Source organism: Electrophorus electricus, chromosome 13 (genome assembly GCF_041902795.1).
Source record: "Electrophorus electricus isolate QZ-2024a chromosome 13, ASM4190279v1, whole genome shotgun sequence".
NCBI lineage: Eukaryota > Metazoa > Chordata > Actinopteri > Gymnotiformes > Gymnotidae > Electrophorus > Electrophorus electricus.
The window spans coordinates 16,990,025-17,006,297 of record NC_137509.1 but is presented as its reverse complement, the minus strand read 5'-3'; the positions used below and the strand labels follow the sequence as shown (position 1 = coordinate 17,006,297).

The following is a 16,273-nucleotide window of genomic DNA, read 5'->3' as shown; positions in this document are numbered from 1 at the left end:
AGTTACCACTTTTGGGTGCCTGAGCGAGGCCCTTAATCTTAAATAGTTTGAACTGTACTTGGGCACAGTTGTATGTTGCTTTGAATAAAAGAATTTGCTAAATGCTGCAAATGTAAACATGCAATTTACAAAGAATGGTCAAAAAAGATAAAATATCCAGTGTGTCAGTTCTCTGGGAAAGATATGTTTTGTTGATGTCAGAGGAGAATGATTTGAGCTGATGTAAGGGCAACAGTAACTCAAATAACCACTTGTTACAACAGTGGTATGCAGGAGAGCGCCTCTGAATGCACAACACGTTGAACCTTGAAGCCGATGGGCTACGGCAGCAGAAGACCACAGCAAGTGCCCCTCCTGTGTCTTGGGTTCCATAAACCCATTCCCACACTGCCAAGCCTGCCTCCTCTCTCCAACAAAACATTTGCTCTAGTTATTTTATTTATGTTGTGTTATATAAAGTGATATACATTAATCTACATTCAGAGCTGAGGAATCAAGACATCCCTGGTCAAGCTAATAACTGTTGTGACAAATGCAATATTGTTTGTGTACATACACAGACAAAATTGACCCAGCCAGGGTTGTAACACATATCCATCATGCACAGAGGTACAGAATACCACTGCTGACTGCCATGCCATCAATGGGTGTGGGCTAGGATACTGCTGGGCAGCCAAAACCTTCAGCAACTGAAGGTTAAGGGCCATGCTCAGGGGCCCAACAGCAGGGCTTGAACCAGCAACCTCCCAATCACAAGTCAAGCAGCCCAACCACCAGGCCACCACCACCCTATTAAACCTCGTAACACATAAACAGTGCAAATCCAGAATATTTTCTCTGTAATTGTATTCCCATCTAAACATTTTTTACATCTTTGTTTCATTTAGAGAGAGTGCAGAAGACATTCTCATTATTGGAAAGGATTGGAGGAATAGGGTACAAGTGTCCCACATTATATCAGCCCTTGAACAAACTACCATGTGGGGCCCACACCTTGCCTGAGGCCACAGCTGCAGGATTGCGAGATCAGGCCAATCTGAACCTGAAATGAAAAGTCAGCTTTCTCTTATTGGTAGTTGGCAGCTATACCTTCTGAGTTGCTTGTCACCTTAAATCTCATGACGTGGAGATTTAAATGGTGCCTTTGAGCAGGGTGGAACTGTTCGAGTGTTTCCCACAGCTGTTAGAAAAGGAACTTTAATTTTAAATTGTTCATCTTAACCCTCTTCAGATAGCATACTGAATAGATGCAGAAAAGGAAATTATATGTGATCTTGCCCTCCTCCTCAACAGAAGACAGAGAACAATAAAGAAGACAAAGGAAAGGACAGATGCACTGATACGGAACCCAGATGAAACAAGTGAACTGATAGATGTGAATGACAGAAGAAAGTCTGTATATGTGTGTGGGTGTGTGTTTGTGTGTGTGATTGGAGGAGAGCAGAGACACTGGGGCTGGTGCCACATTTGAATTCATTGAAATCTCCTGCACTGCTGGCTCTGCGACATGAAGGGAGAAAAACAGCAGAAGTAACTATGGGTGCCATATTAATCTCTATAAACCCTATACACACAGCTTCAGGCTTTACTGTTGTATGGAGATCAGGTGAAAGGGAGAGATTGCTCAAATGAGAGAGAGGAATGTGTGGAGAGAGACACAGAGAGAGAGAGAGAGAGAGAGAGAGAGAGAGAGAAGGATGGAGACAGCGAGGAGTCTAAGCTCAAGCCTCTGCCTGCGTAGACTGGAGACAGGACAGCTCACAGAGACGTGGCGCTGCTCTGAGCTCTGATTGGTCTGAATGGGAGGGAGAGGCTGACGCAGGGAAAGTCAGACAGGAAAATGACATTTACACTGCCGTGTATCAATCCTAAACTCTGAGCCATGGTTTGTGTGTGCGCATGCGCACGTGTGTGTGCGTGTGTGTGAGAAATAAATAAAGTAAGCAGGAGCACCACACGCGCACACACACGCGCACACACACACACACACACACATATGCACGCTTGAAGCTAGCAGTGAATGTCTGTAGACCAACAAAGCTTTTAAGGGGAAAAAGTCAGCTTGAAGAGGTTGTGAAATGATATTTCAGAAAGGAACACTTGGTGCACTAGGCATACTGAAGTCATCAAAGGAATAACTGCTCTCTTCTGCACTTGTCTGTGAGCCGCAAGCATGAGCAGAGAGCATCTGGACAAGGCAGACACTTGCCTTCACTGGACACACTGATCTTATGGATCTTCCTTCAGGAGACTAGGTTGCTTTCTCAGACGTGAAGTGACCAGAACCTCTGCTCTGCTGTGCCCTCCTCTTACACTCCTGGATGTGATCTTGATGCATTGCTGTGGTCTGGGACACTGGCGGAGAGTACAGTCCACCTACGTGAGTAACCTGTTACCAAAAACTCCTGCCATGGGCAACCCAAGATGAGGCGAAAAGCATAGACATAATTTCAGCTCAGCAGCCTTATACTGTATCAATATGCTGCTTAAAAAAAGCTCATGAGATACAGAGCAAATGTAGATATATCAGAAAAATCTGAAAGTGGAAAATTGTGGATGCTCAAAGTTGGGTTAATTTTTGTAATATAGCTAATAAGATGCTTAAGCTACTTTCCTGATGCTGCATGCGCGCTAACTGCCGTGAACATGGAACGGGACTTTTGTCAATGTCATAATGGCAACCTGTTATAGAGAGGGCAAATGTTCAGGTCTTTATCTCTTTGCGACTCACCTGTGTGTCTCAGCCAGACCGTGTAAATACTTCAGCCCCCTCCTGCTGTGAATTCGACAGAAGTAAACATTGAATTTATTCTTTGTCCATGTGGTTACACTGCTCGCAAAGAGCTGGGGCAGGATTGCTATGAATACATTCAGTCCTACACTGAGGCAGCTGTGGCGTTAGTTACATCCACTGCAATGTGGAAAAGAGATGGCGCGTGAGTCACTGCCCGCTTGGCTCGGGAACTGTCAAAAACTAACAGGTACTAGATATACTTACGTTGCCAGCGAACACATGAAGTCATCAAACAGATGTCAAGTGCCGGCAAAAGAATTTAGGAGGAGCTTTGTCATCACGGTTTTGGAGACGCGTCTGCTACGGCTTTAGTGTGGTTCCAAGAGCGCGTGTAAGGGTGTGACTAGAGCACTAGAGATCAGCTCACGTGAGGCAGTGCTTAGTTTAAAAAAAAAAGAAAAAGAGTTGGTATGTTAATACTGATATGTTGCATGCTGAAAATTGCCAAACAAACAATAACACTAGCACTTGCTAGCTATACGGTAGAATGAGCTCGGATAGTAGATTGTTCCACCTTTTTTATGTCCTCTGCTTTGACTGTAATTAGTTGACTAATATGCAGTACTGTGTGACCTTATTCAAGTAAATGACCTCTAAAATGTTACTTAGATGTAACAAACCATTACACAATAAAGTGACCTGTAAACTTTTCAACTTTTTAAAAATCCCCCATTGACCTGTTCACATGCATAGGTTTCTTACAAAGGCACTTCACTGCACTGACAGATTTCTAAATTTACATTTACGGCATTTAGCAGACGCGCTTATCCAGAGCGACTTACGAAAGTGCTTTGTCATTTACTCATAGAATATATCCTAGTACAGTAGGTTAGAATCAAACATATCAATGAACTAAAATAGAGGGATGAATGCTGATACCTAGAAGTACAAAATAAAGGTCTATCTTAAACAACGATAAAGTGCTATAAACAATAAGTGCTAGAGTTTGTTAAACAACATAAACAATATCCAACAATAAGTATTCATTTTGTCAGTCAATATGGGAGCAGTGTCAGTTATCCTTTAAATATTCTGCAAATCTTCAGTTTGCGTTTGAAGACTGCAAGGGACTCTGCTGTCCAGACAGCAAGTGGGAGTTCATTCCACCATCTTGGAGCCAGGACAGAAAATAGTCTGTTTGTCGTCCATGAGACCTGAAGCAAGGTATTTCAAGCCGAGCCGTAATTGACGTTCGAACCAAAACCAGGATGGGAACAGGAACGGAACCAAAACAAGGGAGTAAAGAAAAGCATGAGACAGGATTACCATGATGACAGGATGCTGAGGAGGGGCCAATCGTGATTATTAACATTTATAACGTCTTGTTCAGTGAATTTAATATACCTGATGTAAAGTGAAAACCAATATTGTCTATGTTTAGTAATGTTTAATAGATGTTAGTAATGCATTACAAAGGCATTATTTGTTTTAAAAAAAATGCTGTTTATACAGTCATGTTTATATTCACAGTTTCTAAATGCATGATGACTTCCTAAAAAATTTCAAATTCACACTCACTCATATGCATGGTAACATTAAGCAAAAGCAAGCAACAAACAGGTGAAAAAGGAGCTGAACCACCTCAACAATGAACTATGACACAATGAAACCCCGACAAGCAACTAAACTTTAATGACTGAATGGAACTGAAAGAACAGCATTAGGCTGAAGTAAATGTTTTATCACTCAAGAATACAGTGGAAACAAATTAGTAGCTTCCACTGCTTGAGTGTCATTCCAGCCAATTAAGATATTACTTAAGACAGCTTTTCCAACCATTCTGTATAACTGCTGCACATGAATAAAATACAAGAACATGAACTAATGTAATTGTAACATGTTTACTTGACATTGGTTAACCATTATTAATGAAGTACCTCACTTGCCGTTCGTGTAATCAAATGCAATACTTAATGTTAATTAGTCAATATTTCATATAAAAACAGCATAAATTAATGCAGTGGTTATATGCTTAGTTAATATTAGTTCATTCTTTTTAATGTGTTACTTTTTGTCTTGTTCATGTTAGCTAATGCATTATTATGTTAGTTAGTCAACACTTAATGTAAAGTGTTACAGTTTATTTTTGTATTGACTGATTATACTCCTCAACCCATTTGGGGTTAATGTAATATCCCAAGTACAGATATACATTCTTAAAGTGGATTGTACCGTCAGTGGATTGAGCCATGTGAGGTTCTAAAGGCAGAACCAATCAAATGGCACACATCTTAGCTGATAAACTCATATGGTGGTGCACATCTTAGCATATAAGCTATGAGCTAAACAAGCTTAATACCAATAAGTAACACTATTCATTATTATGCATCCATAAACCCAAGCTTATAGACATGTACACACAGTATAGCTAACAAGGCTAATGTTAATGATAGCAGTTAGTTAATAATCACAACGCTAATATGTGAACACTAACTAACTATAAATTTAACTCTGAACACTGACTGTAGTCCTAGTATATTGAAAATGAAAGTCAAGAATTACATGCTAGATAAATTTGCCCTTAGGTGCACAGACACACAACCAAAAGGATAAGCAAAGGGAGATCAGAGGTAGCAGGGTCAAGAACAGGCTCATTAACTTGTGTACTTGGAGATCTTATAAATATGGCTAATAGAAAATTTGACATACAGCAGGCATCGAATATTTAATATCTAAGTTGTGCTCAAGTTAGGACACACAAGTTATAGCCTATAAGAACTTTCTTTCATGTTCTGAGAGTCAAAAGGTTTAAAATCGAGAACTAAATTTCAAAATAATTTTGTGAAATCATCGAGAATTTACTTTTAAATATGTTTAAATAGCCTAATTGTTTCAAACTTTTACCTACAGGACATGATACCAAATTTCACTAACACAAATTTCGCCCCATTACTTTTGGAGGTGTGATTTTCCTGTGAAAAAATCAGAGCAAAATCAGCAAAAGATGTTTTGCTCTGACTTCATAGCTTGCCTTTTGTTTGTTTGTTTGTAAACATTTGAACGCTAATAAGGCCCTTCTAGCGAAATGTGACAAATGACAAAAAACCCAACAGAAAACCCTAAACGTATCACCTAGACTTTGAATCTGACCAGCAGTTCCCTGTAGTGCCAGATTCCAGTCTCTGAAGTTTTTGAAGAGTCAGTGAACACCTCCATTAACATACTCCCTAAGGTGGGTTTTAATTAATTCACTGAACAGGGAGTGTGTTGTCCTATTTCAGTCAGCTTGCCCTTTTTCACCTTCTAAAATGAAGCAATTAACAGCTCGATTGCCACATTTGTCCTTGTTGTAAACATTAAATATTTTAGGTTGTGTGAGCTGTGAGTGAAAGCAATATGCTTGCATTTGTGCATGCACATTTACAGCAAAGACAGATGTACTACGTTTAAATTTACGGCATTTAGCAGACGCTCTTATCCAGAGCGACTTACAAAAGTGCTTTGTCATTTACTCAGAATACATCCTGGCCAGTGCAGTAAGTTAGAGTCCAATATACCAATGATCTAGAATACTGTAGAAATACAGGGACCACTGCTGATGCCTATAAGTACAAAATACATAAGGTCTCTCTTAAACAATGATAAGTGCAATAAACAATAAGTACTAAAGTTTGTTAGACCACATCAGTGTAATAAACAATACCCTACAATAAGTACTGATTTAGTTAGTCAATGTAGGAGAAGGGTCAGTGGTCATTTAAATATACCACAAATAGATGGGTCTTCAGTCTGCGTTTGAAGACTGCAAGGGACTCTGCTGTCTGGACAGCAAGTGGAAGTTCATTCCACCACCTTGGATCCAGGACAGAAAATAGTCTCCATGCTTGTCTTCCATGAGACCCAAAGCACGGTATTTCAAGTCGAGCCGTACTTGAGGTTCGAAGTATTCGAGGTACGAATCGAGCTTTGACCGTTAACCTCATGTATGAAAGGGCTGGTCCATTTTTGGCTTGGTAGGCAAGCATCAAGGTTTTAAATCTGATGCATGCTGCTACAATGAAGGGAGCGCAGCAGTGGAGTAACGTGTGAACTTCAGAAGATTGAAGACCAGTCATGCTGCTGCATTCTGGACAAGTTGTAGAGGTTTGATGGCTCTTAGAGGAAGACCAGCAAGTAGCGAGTTGCAGTAGTCTAGCTTTGAGATCACAAGAGACTGCATAAGCGCCTGGGTAGCTTACTGCAAGAGAAAGGGTGGCATCCTTCTTATGCTACAAAGGTGGAATCTGCAAGACCGGGTTAGATTAGAAACATGAGTTGAGAACAACAGTTGGTTGTCCAAAGTTATGCCCAGGGTACGGGCAGCTTCAGATGGTGATACCAGGGAGTTCTCAAAGGAAACAATGGGGTCATTGTAAGGGTTGGGAATACCTGGGATGAACAGAAGCTCGGTTTTACTGGGGTTGAGCTTCAAGTGGTGGGTTGTCATCCATGACATGATGTCATTCAAGCATGCTGAGATATGTCTGGAGACCTGCGTGTCAGAGGGTGGAAAAGAAAGAAATAATTGAGTGTCATCGGCATAGCAGTGGTAGGAGAAGCCATGAGAAGATATTACATCACCAAGAGAACGAATATACAAAGAGAAGAGAAGGGGGCCCAATACTGAGCCTTGTTGAACACCAGTGGAGAGTCTACATGGTTTGGATGTGGATCCTCTCCATGTCACCTGATAGGACTGTCCCTCCAGATAGGACTGAAACCATCTCCAAGCAGAGCCAGTCACACCAAGCCTGGAGAGAACAAAGAGAAGAATGTTGTGGTTCACTGTGTCAAAAGTTGCTGAAAGGTCTAGAAGAATCAAAACAGATGAGTCTTTGGCAGCTTTAGCAGCATGAAGATTCTCAGCCACTGCTATGAGGGCTGTTTCTGTAGAATGTGCCAGTTTGTAGCCAGACTGATTGGGATCATGCAGCTGGTTCGGGGTGAGAAAAAGAAACAATTGATTATAAACTGCTCATTCAAGGGCTTTTGAGAGGAAAGAGAGAAGTGATACCGGTCTGTAATTGGTTATGCTGAAGCTGTTGAGTGTGGCTTCTTTAAGATTGGTGACACCCTGGTGGTTTTGAATGCAGTAGGCACGTATCCAGAAGATAAGGAGTTGTTGATGATGACAGAGATGAAAGGAAGCAGATCTCTTGCGACTGTCTGGAACAGAGTGGAAGGAATTGGATCCAGCGGACATGTAGTCAGATTTCTGGAAGTCAGGAATTGAAGAATTTCATCTGAAGAGAGAGAAGAAAAAGAAGGCAGAGAGTTGGATGTTGTGGAATGCACATTGGTTGGAGGAGTGGGAACAGCGGAAAAGGACTGGTGGATTGCTGCAACCTTCACCTCAAAGAAGGTGATAAAATCCTCAGGAGTAAGAGATGAAGAAGGAGGGGGAGGGGGAGGGTTAAATAGTGAAGAGCTTGCGTGGATCAAATTTCTCTCTGTAGTAGGATGACTTTGCAGAAGTTACTTCCAGTGAAAACTTGGAAAGGAGAGGCTTGTATGAGCTGAGGTCTGAATCTACGTGAGATTGTCTCCGTCTCTCTGCAGTCCTTCATTCTCTCCTGTTTCTGTTAGCCAGGAGGCAGGTGGGGAGGACTTAGCAGGTCTAGAGGAGAGAGGGCACAGAAGATTCATTGATGAGGAGAACGTAGAAATGAAAGTATTTGTAACTGTATTCAAAGAGATAGAGGATAGAGAGTCAGGGTGAGGAAGGGTGGACAAAATAGTAGAAGTAAGGGAAGAGGGAGTTATGGAGTACAGATTGCGACGGAGGGAGAAGGAACCTATTGGAGAGGACTGGATGGAAAGAGAAGGAAGGGAACGAGAGAAGGATAGAAAGTGATGGTCCGAGAGGTGGAGGGGGGTGACTGCGATGTCCGATGTTGTGGTGGTATGGGTGAAGATCAGGTCCAGAACATTGCCCGCTTTGGAGAAGAGTGGTTGAGGGTGAGGTCAAATGCTGTCAACAGCAGAAGGATGCAGGAGGAATGCAGTTTGTCTGATGGAAGGTTGAAGTCACTAAGGAGAATGAGTGGATTTCCTTCAATGGGGAAATGACTCAGAAGGATGTCGAGCTCATCAATGAAGTGATCTAGGGAACCTGGAGGGTGGTAGATGACAATGATAAGAAGTTTGGTGGGGAAAGACACTGTAATGGCATGAAATTAAAAAGAGGAGATGGAAAGTGTAGAGAAGGAAAGTGGAGTGAAATGCCATTCTCAAGACATTAGTAAAGTAAACCTGTGCCACCCCCCCTGTCGAGACGCCTCGGAGAATAGGTGAATGAAAAGGCAGAGGACAGGGCAGCCGAAGTCACAGAGTTCTCAGGGGTGATCCATGTTTCTGTTATTGCCAGGAAGTGGAGGGATGTTAATGCTGAGATGAAGTCAGCCTTCTGGACAGCAGATTGGCAGTTTCAGAGCCCTCCTGCCACCAAAATATGTGATGGTGCCGAGCATTGTGAGTCAGTGAGGTTGCTGAGATTGTGATGTCTATGACTGCATCGATGAGATCTGTGGGATATGTGGACAGGAATTGTGAAACACGTTTCAGATGCTTGATTTGTGGATGTATGAGATAAAAGATTGAGATAACGAGAAGATACTCAGCTGAGTTTGTGAAGTCCTGTAGGTGAGATGTAGATGAACTGATTGAGAGCACCACCAAACCTTCTCCAAATGTTGATTACCGTCCTAATTTAATTCAGTTCAATAAGTGCTAAGCCCGCCCTTCAATTCACACCTAAAGTCAGGGCGAAATTACACCTGTAGTAATTACAGCTAACAAGCAACTAACAGCTAGGTTTAGACAACAAGCCTTGAATTTCACAGAATCTAAGGCAAAAGTAAATGAACTCAGAGCCTACCTTAACCAACCAAATGATAATCCAATGAGACAAACCAAAGCACACTTAGTTTCTGAACATGCACTGATGGATATAAATTCTATCTTGAATTAATTGGCCTAGCCATTATCATTGAAATGGTTCTGGCTTGTAGCCTCAGTGCCTTACTTAATGGCAAAAATGTTGAAAATTGAGTTTTTCTATTGTACATTTCAGTGTTTTCCTATGACCATTATATTACGTTCTGCTTGCCCTCTGTTTGGCAGAGAGAGGCTGAATTATATTAAGTGCTTGTTTAGCTGTATAGGCAGTGGTCTACTGCAGGATGCTTTTCTCTGTTGTTCACTTTTTCTTTTCTAAATCAATTTTGCTCTCTCTGTCTCTCTCTCTCTCTCTTTCTCTCTCTCTCTCTCTCTCTCTCTCTCTCTCTCTCTCAAACCCATCACCCCCCAAAGGCCAGCCTTTTGGGTATGACCATTGCTCACTGTCTGTCTGTCTCTGTCTCTCTCCAGGCTTTTGAGTACAGCTAGTACTCAATCTCTTGGTCTCTCTCTCTAACCCACCACTCCCCAAAGGCCAGCTTTTTGGGGTTCAGCCAGTACTCACTGTCTCTGTCTCTGTCTCTGTCCCAGTCCCTTTCGCAAACCCACCACTCCCCCAAAGACCAGCCTTTTGGATACAGCCAGTGTGGGTAAAGCAGGTAAAGGGCATTCCTATGTTAAGAGCTCTTTCTGTTATTCCCACATGCCATAGCTTGTAAATTAAAAAGCTCCAGAGGACCTGTGGTGCTGCTCTGTGGGACATGGCACCGTATGACCCATGACACACTTTTATCATACGCCAACTCAATCCCTGTTTATGCTTTTTTTTTTAACACTGATAATGGCCTATCACACATGGAAACATTTATAGTGCACCAGCAGTTTATCCATGGACTTCATGAAATACTCCTATATAAAATACTCAGAGGTTTTATTCTTTCTCTGACAAGGACATGGTTTATAAAATACAGTCCTATAAATTTCACATAGCTGACGGCAAAATGCTGGAAAATTCGGATGATGAAACTCATCCAGTTTTAGGTTCAGTAGTTATAGCTGTCGTTGCTAAACCTCTCACTGGGCCGAGACTCAGTCCACACATAACCCTTCAAAATGAGATGCAAGGTGTTTAGTTGTCTGCTGTTTGCTTCAGTATGAAATCCAAGTTTCATTCATTGTAAGTGCTAATTGTGTTTCCCACTTAGTATATTTTCTGAGATTGGAGCATGTAATACACATGCTGAAGAAGAACGGTATACACAAACTGTACCTACGTTTTCTGTACCTACACTATCTTGCCTTTGATGGGGCATTTCAGTTCTCTCTTTCTCTCTCTCTTTCTCTTTCTTTCTCTCTCTTTCTCTACCTTTCTCCCTCTCTCGTTCTCTCTCTCTTTCCCTACCTTTTTCCCTTTCTCTTTCTCTCTAAATCTCCATTCAGCTAACCTTAAGTGGGAGAAAGTAAAGGTGGACAAAGGCAAACAAAGATATTAGTGTGACACTTACTTGTTCCTTAATGGCTTGTTTTCAGCATTGACTTTCAGACCCATGTATGTGATCATTTGGACTGGGCTGGACCAGACTCTGAGCTATGCAAGATGTTTGGTTGCTCATGGTTCTGGGCTGCAGAACAATTGTAAAGCCTGGTAGTAGTGCAATTCACTTTGTGGAGCTGAAGGGGACCTGGAGCTCAGCGGATGCTGAAACTGAAGAGAAGTGAAGGATGCCTCGCTTCTCCTCCACACAGCCATGCCCAAAACACCCAAGAATAAGAATGTCTCCTGGGTGAGAATAAGAATGTCTCCTGGGTGAGAATAAGAATGTCTCCTGGGTGTGAAGTACAAAGGTTGGCATGTTCAGGTCATTGGCTGGAGAAAGCTTCTACTCCTAATTAGGGACAGTTGTGAGGCCCGGGTTGAGGTGCCTCTCTGCAAGTGGCTGTAATGCAGATGTCAAGGATTTTTAGGTGAATGGTTAGTTTCTGGCTGCTTATTGACTAAGGGTGGTGATCGTTTAGAGTGATGTTAAAGTGACAGAGCTGTTTCTGCACTTCTCACTTAGTTTCACCAGTTGTCTTGAGAGAGTTGAGAGCTTCACGGTGCCATTGTCATTAATGTAGACATCAGGAGCCTGCCAGCAACCCTCCACCACTGGCCAAGCTCGTGAGCAGGTTCAACAACAATCACTATTGTTGTGTCAGCCGAGGGAAATGGTGAGCTCTTGTCCTTGCAGACCTTGACGTGCAGTTAAAAATGCCGTAAACCCCTCAGTTATGTATGTGACATAGTGCATGGTATCATGAGCAAGGATTACTGGGGAAAACACACATAGAAAACAAACATTAAACTCTCCTGGAGGATTCCTGTCAATCACAGACATTATCTAACAATAGTGCAATAAAGTGGACCTTAGACAGATGTTGAAATATTCTTTCTGAACCTGGGCCCAAAACAATTGCCATCATTCCAACAAGACCTTCACAGTTTGTATCTTTCAGAATTCATATTTTTCCAGTCCAGACTGATACCTAAATCAAAGTTAGCAGTCTTCCATCTGAGGGATATTATTATGTCAGGTGTGCTTTCAGGCTTAGGCAGATATCTTCTTCATGTGATTGCCATGTGTGTAGTCGAGCCTATGTAAGGCAATGGCTGGGACACCAATAATGCACGCATGGGCAACCCACCCACTTGCAACTGTATATTACAAAGCACAGCTTTACAACAGATCTACCCTTCTCTAAGAGGCTTACAGAGAAATATGTGTGCATGTATTTGCACATGTAATAGACCTGCATGGCTATAAACTTGCATTTGAGAACTGAGATGTATGTCTGGATATGTGCAAAATAAATTATAATCTTTTTATGTATTTTGCTATGTACTTAAACTGTCTTAAACTACAGGGAAAATTAAAAAAACACAGACTCCAAGTATAGGACTTTAGTAATAGTTTGATTTAAAAAAAAAAACATGGTATCCAAACTTCACAGTGGTACCATATTTCTATGATGTTAGTCATATAATCATCCACCTGTAGTCTCTTCCCCAGAATGCTCTCCACACAGAAGTGTTCTCAGCTTGGCCTGTTATGTAACACTGGTATAAAGCTGCATTTGTTTCTCGGGACACCAAAATAAAGTCTCTAGGGATTTGGAGCCTTGATGGAAAATCACAGTCCATCTGTTATCCTCAGAGTGTCCAGGATTCTTTCTTCTACACAAACACACACACACACACACACACACACACACACACACACACACACACCCATCCCCAAGATGTTTATGGTAACAAAATAATCAAACACATCAAGTAACAAACATACACATTGAATAAGAAAGGCACACTTGCTTTTATATATATATATATATATAAATAAAATGTAGATAAAATATATAAAATAATAAAATAAAATAAAAATGTAAATTATTTGTTAATGCGTTATTTAACACTGAAGAAAACGGCGCCAAGTTATTAACTACATTTTTATATTTTATTCGGGTCATACTCAAAATAATCACTTCTCTAACAGGTCCAGAAGCCAGTGGTGGCTTAAAACCTAACCGACACAACTGAGCCTGGGGGTCGGAGAACTAGGTTCAGACTTAGTTCGAGCTAAGGTTGGAAGATAGTATTGCGAGCAAGAGATGCCAGACCGGTATATAAGCCTGAGCCTTAGGAGTAACGACACACTCACTGTGACACGCTTTGCTCACTGGCCATTGGTACGTGGTTTTTCTTGATGATCGTTTCGCGTAGTTTTCGCGCTAGTTTCGATAGCTTTCAGCGGAACGTGATGGCGGGGGAAATTGCTTTAAAATCCCTAGTAAATCGTATTTAGCCCGACTCAGAGAAGTTGTCCGTCAGTCCTGGGACGAAGTGGATTAAGAAGATAACGTATGGATATTTCTCAGTCGTTATTCTGACCTCCCGGGATGGTATTATAAACAGTTTACTAACGCAATTAACCGTGGAGGGACGACAAGCCAATCGATTTATTTGGTATGCCACCAAAGAAAAAGGTAAAAAATGTCTCCTTGTGTTGTATTGTGATGTGTGTAAATAGTGAGTGATGCTGTAGGTAGGAGAGTGCCATCTGTTGCGTTCAGTGGTAATCCTCATTGCTTTTATTCGCTGTGGACTATGCGCTCAGACTAAGATCTCTCCTGTCGTTCTCTTTCAACATCAGGGCAGAAATGCACAGTCTTGGTTATTGGTGATAAGCGAGATTTCTTCGAGCAACAATGAATAAAACAAACAAACAAACAATTAGGATGCACAATTTTGTCACTGGCTCTGGTTATTAACAACATTATCTGCAGACTTGACTATAAATAGGATTGTTTTAAATAAATAGTTGTTCTAACTTTTAAAAGTGTTGAAATACTGTCAAGATTCCTAGCCTCTACCCCCAAGTATATTATTTTGTATATACAAGATAAGAACTATTGTTATTGTGTCCAAGACTCTGCAGTAGGTTCCAGATATTAAGAATAGCAAATGCCTCTTAGGAACTGTCATTGGGAAAGGAACCTTATTGCCTTCTGTCACAGCTTAACGCTAATAAGGCTTTATTAGTGTTAAGCAGTGACAGAAAGCATTAAGGTTCCAGGTCCCAATATCCCTGTGTAGAGTCTGATTACCCAGTAGGTAAAACCTGCCATGAGTGTTCTTTCATCAGGGCAATGTGACCTTGTTGTCTGCACATTTTTTTTTGTCTCAGTTGCAATTACTATTGGTGGTCTTACAGTTAATGGAATGAAAATACTGTATGTTTTAAATACAATTTGTGGCACTGTGACAGAGAGAAAGTGTAAGAGAGAGATTTGTGCTGACTACTTAAAATGTCTTATCCAGGTTTCCCACTATGATGAACATGTTGTGTACTGGGCAGCATCAAGGGAAGTTGGGTTACAGCTTTTCCAGGATCTTATAACCATAGTGACAACTATTTCATGATTGTCATCAACAACAACAATGACAACAACATTACATAACAACTACCAATAATAATGCTAATAATTATTATAACAATAGTATACATCTTATTAGCAGCCTTAATCAAACCATAATCTTTATCAACAATTAGACATCAATTTAAACTGCAGGATGTCATGTTCAGCAGTGTTTTATTTGTATACCGGATAACCTGCTAGTTCTAAAATACATTTAAATGAGCCATTTTGGTAGATTATAAGTATGAATATATTCACATAATAAAATCAAAGTCATGCAGAAAGCTTTATTCTGCAGTCTCTTTATTCTGGCACCATACACTAACACAGTTAGTACTGGAATGGTAAAGGACATAATTTTCACTTATTTGATCAGAAAACTTTATCTGAATAGGTGTCATTGAATATTGAATAGGTGTCATTGAGAATAAATTGGAGATCACTGTTGGAGATCCTCATTTATTATTTTGAGACGAAGGTTGTAATTGAAACTGGGTAACTCTGACAGCCGGGGTGAAATTTTGATGCCCAAATATGTGATGAATTAGTGGATTTGGACCAATTAATGGTGTTAATCTGAACTGATTAAATAAAACCAATTAATCTGAAATTTCATCTGCATATAGACTAATTTTATTATAGGTCTTTTATGTATGAATTCCTTTGATTTTCTCATTTTGACATTGTTGCAGCTAATGGTTTTATGAATATGACAAATAGATGTGGGGAGTGAGGGCATCCCTGCATATTGCCTCTTTAAAACCTTGTTATAATCCCACTAGTAGCTATACTTGCCACAGGTGAAGTCTATAACATCTTACTCATGTTAATTTTCTGAAGTTAGTGACAACACATGATATTTTTTTCATCCTTACTAATTATATTATATTTCTAATTCTTACTAATATAGTAAAAATGGTGTAGATATAATGAGTGCAACTTTGCAACTAATGGTCATCAGTATGAGTCGTCCTGCCTAATTTTCAGAAGTTAATGTTTGTCATTCAGAATTTATTAAGAGATGAGTTGTCCTATCATTTATGGGTCTTATTATATATCATATTATTTATGATATATTTCTTATATCATAAAGCATTGTAATAGTGGCTGAACACAGTAGTAGATAAAATTAACAGTTTTCAGAATAAGCAAGTAAATGACACAAAAAGCCCCCTAAGAAATGTTAATTATTGGCAGATCAATGTATACATTTACATTTATGGCATTTAGCAGACACTCTTATCCAAAGAAACTTTAAAAAGTGCTTTGTCATCTACTCATAAAATGCATTCTAGCCAATAATATAGGTTATAGTCCAAGATACCATTTCCCTAAGGTACTGCTAGATACAAGAGTAAATGTTGATACCTAGAAACAATTGCAAAATGAATATTTTAAGTGCATATGATAAATGGGCATTGGTAGCTCTGTGGTTTAGGTACTTGACTAGTAATCAGACAGCTGGTTCAAGCACTGCCCCTGTTGGGCACCTGAGCAAGGCCCTTAACCCTCAATTGCTCAAGTTGTACTTAGTCATAACTGTAATTTGCTTTGGATAAAAACATCAGCTAAATGCTGTTAATGTAATAAATACAACAATAATTGCTAAGAGGGTTCAATCAATAGTAGTACAATTCAGGCTATTGC

General features: G+C 40.4%; 1 protein-coding gene and 1 long non-coding RNA gene across 11 annotated transcripts in view; one reads left to right on the top strand and one right to left on the bottom strand.

Moving 5' to 3' along the window:
• Window positions 1-1,979: 1,979 nt before the first annotated feature.
• Window positions 1,980-16,273, top strand: part of cacnb2b (calcium channel, voltage-dependent, beta 2b) — a 34,761-nt gene continuing 20,467 nt past the window's right edge. For 2 of the 7 annotated variants that reach the window (XM_027014560.3, XM_027014552.3), the window contains exon 1: window positions 1,981-2,380. In XM_027014560.3, coding sequence (XP_026870361.2) covers window positions 2,333-2,380 — 48 coding nt within the window. In that variant the 5' untranslated portion in view covers window positions 1,981-2,332. Of the gene's footprint in view, window positions 2,381-13,256; window positions 13,694-16,273 lie in introns of those variants that run through there. The other 5 variants (XM_027014577.3, XM_027014569.3, XM_081694626.1 and 2 more) reach the window with 4 other exon arrangements.
• LOC145643428 (uncharacterized) lies at window positions 2,406-13,506 on the bottom strand. Of its 4 annotated transcripts, none has more exons than XR_014115837.1 (6): window positions 13,369-13,506; window positions 11,176-12,884; window positions 8,126-9,526; window positions 7,461-8,016; window positions 7,163-7,265; window positions 2,406-7,017 (listed from the first exon to the last, which is right to left on the bottom strand). It is a non-coding gene; the product is annotated as an uncharacterized LOC145643428 (long non-coding RNA). The 4 variants fall into 4 exon arrangements; XR_014115838.1 differs by having other exon boundaries at window positions 7,163-8,016; window positions 8,126-8,885; window positions 9,026-9,526; XR_014115836.1 differs by having other exon boundaries at window positions 2,407-7,017; window positions 7,163-8,016; window positions 11,176-11,981; window positions 12,703-12,884.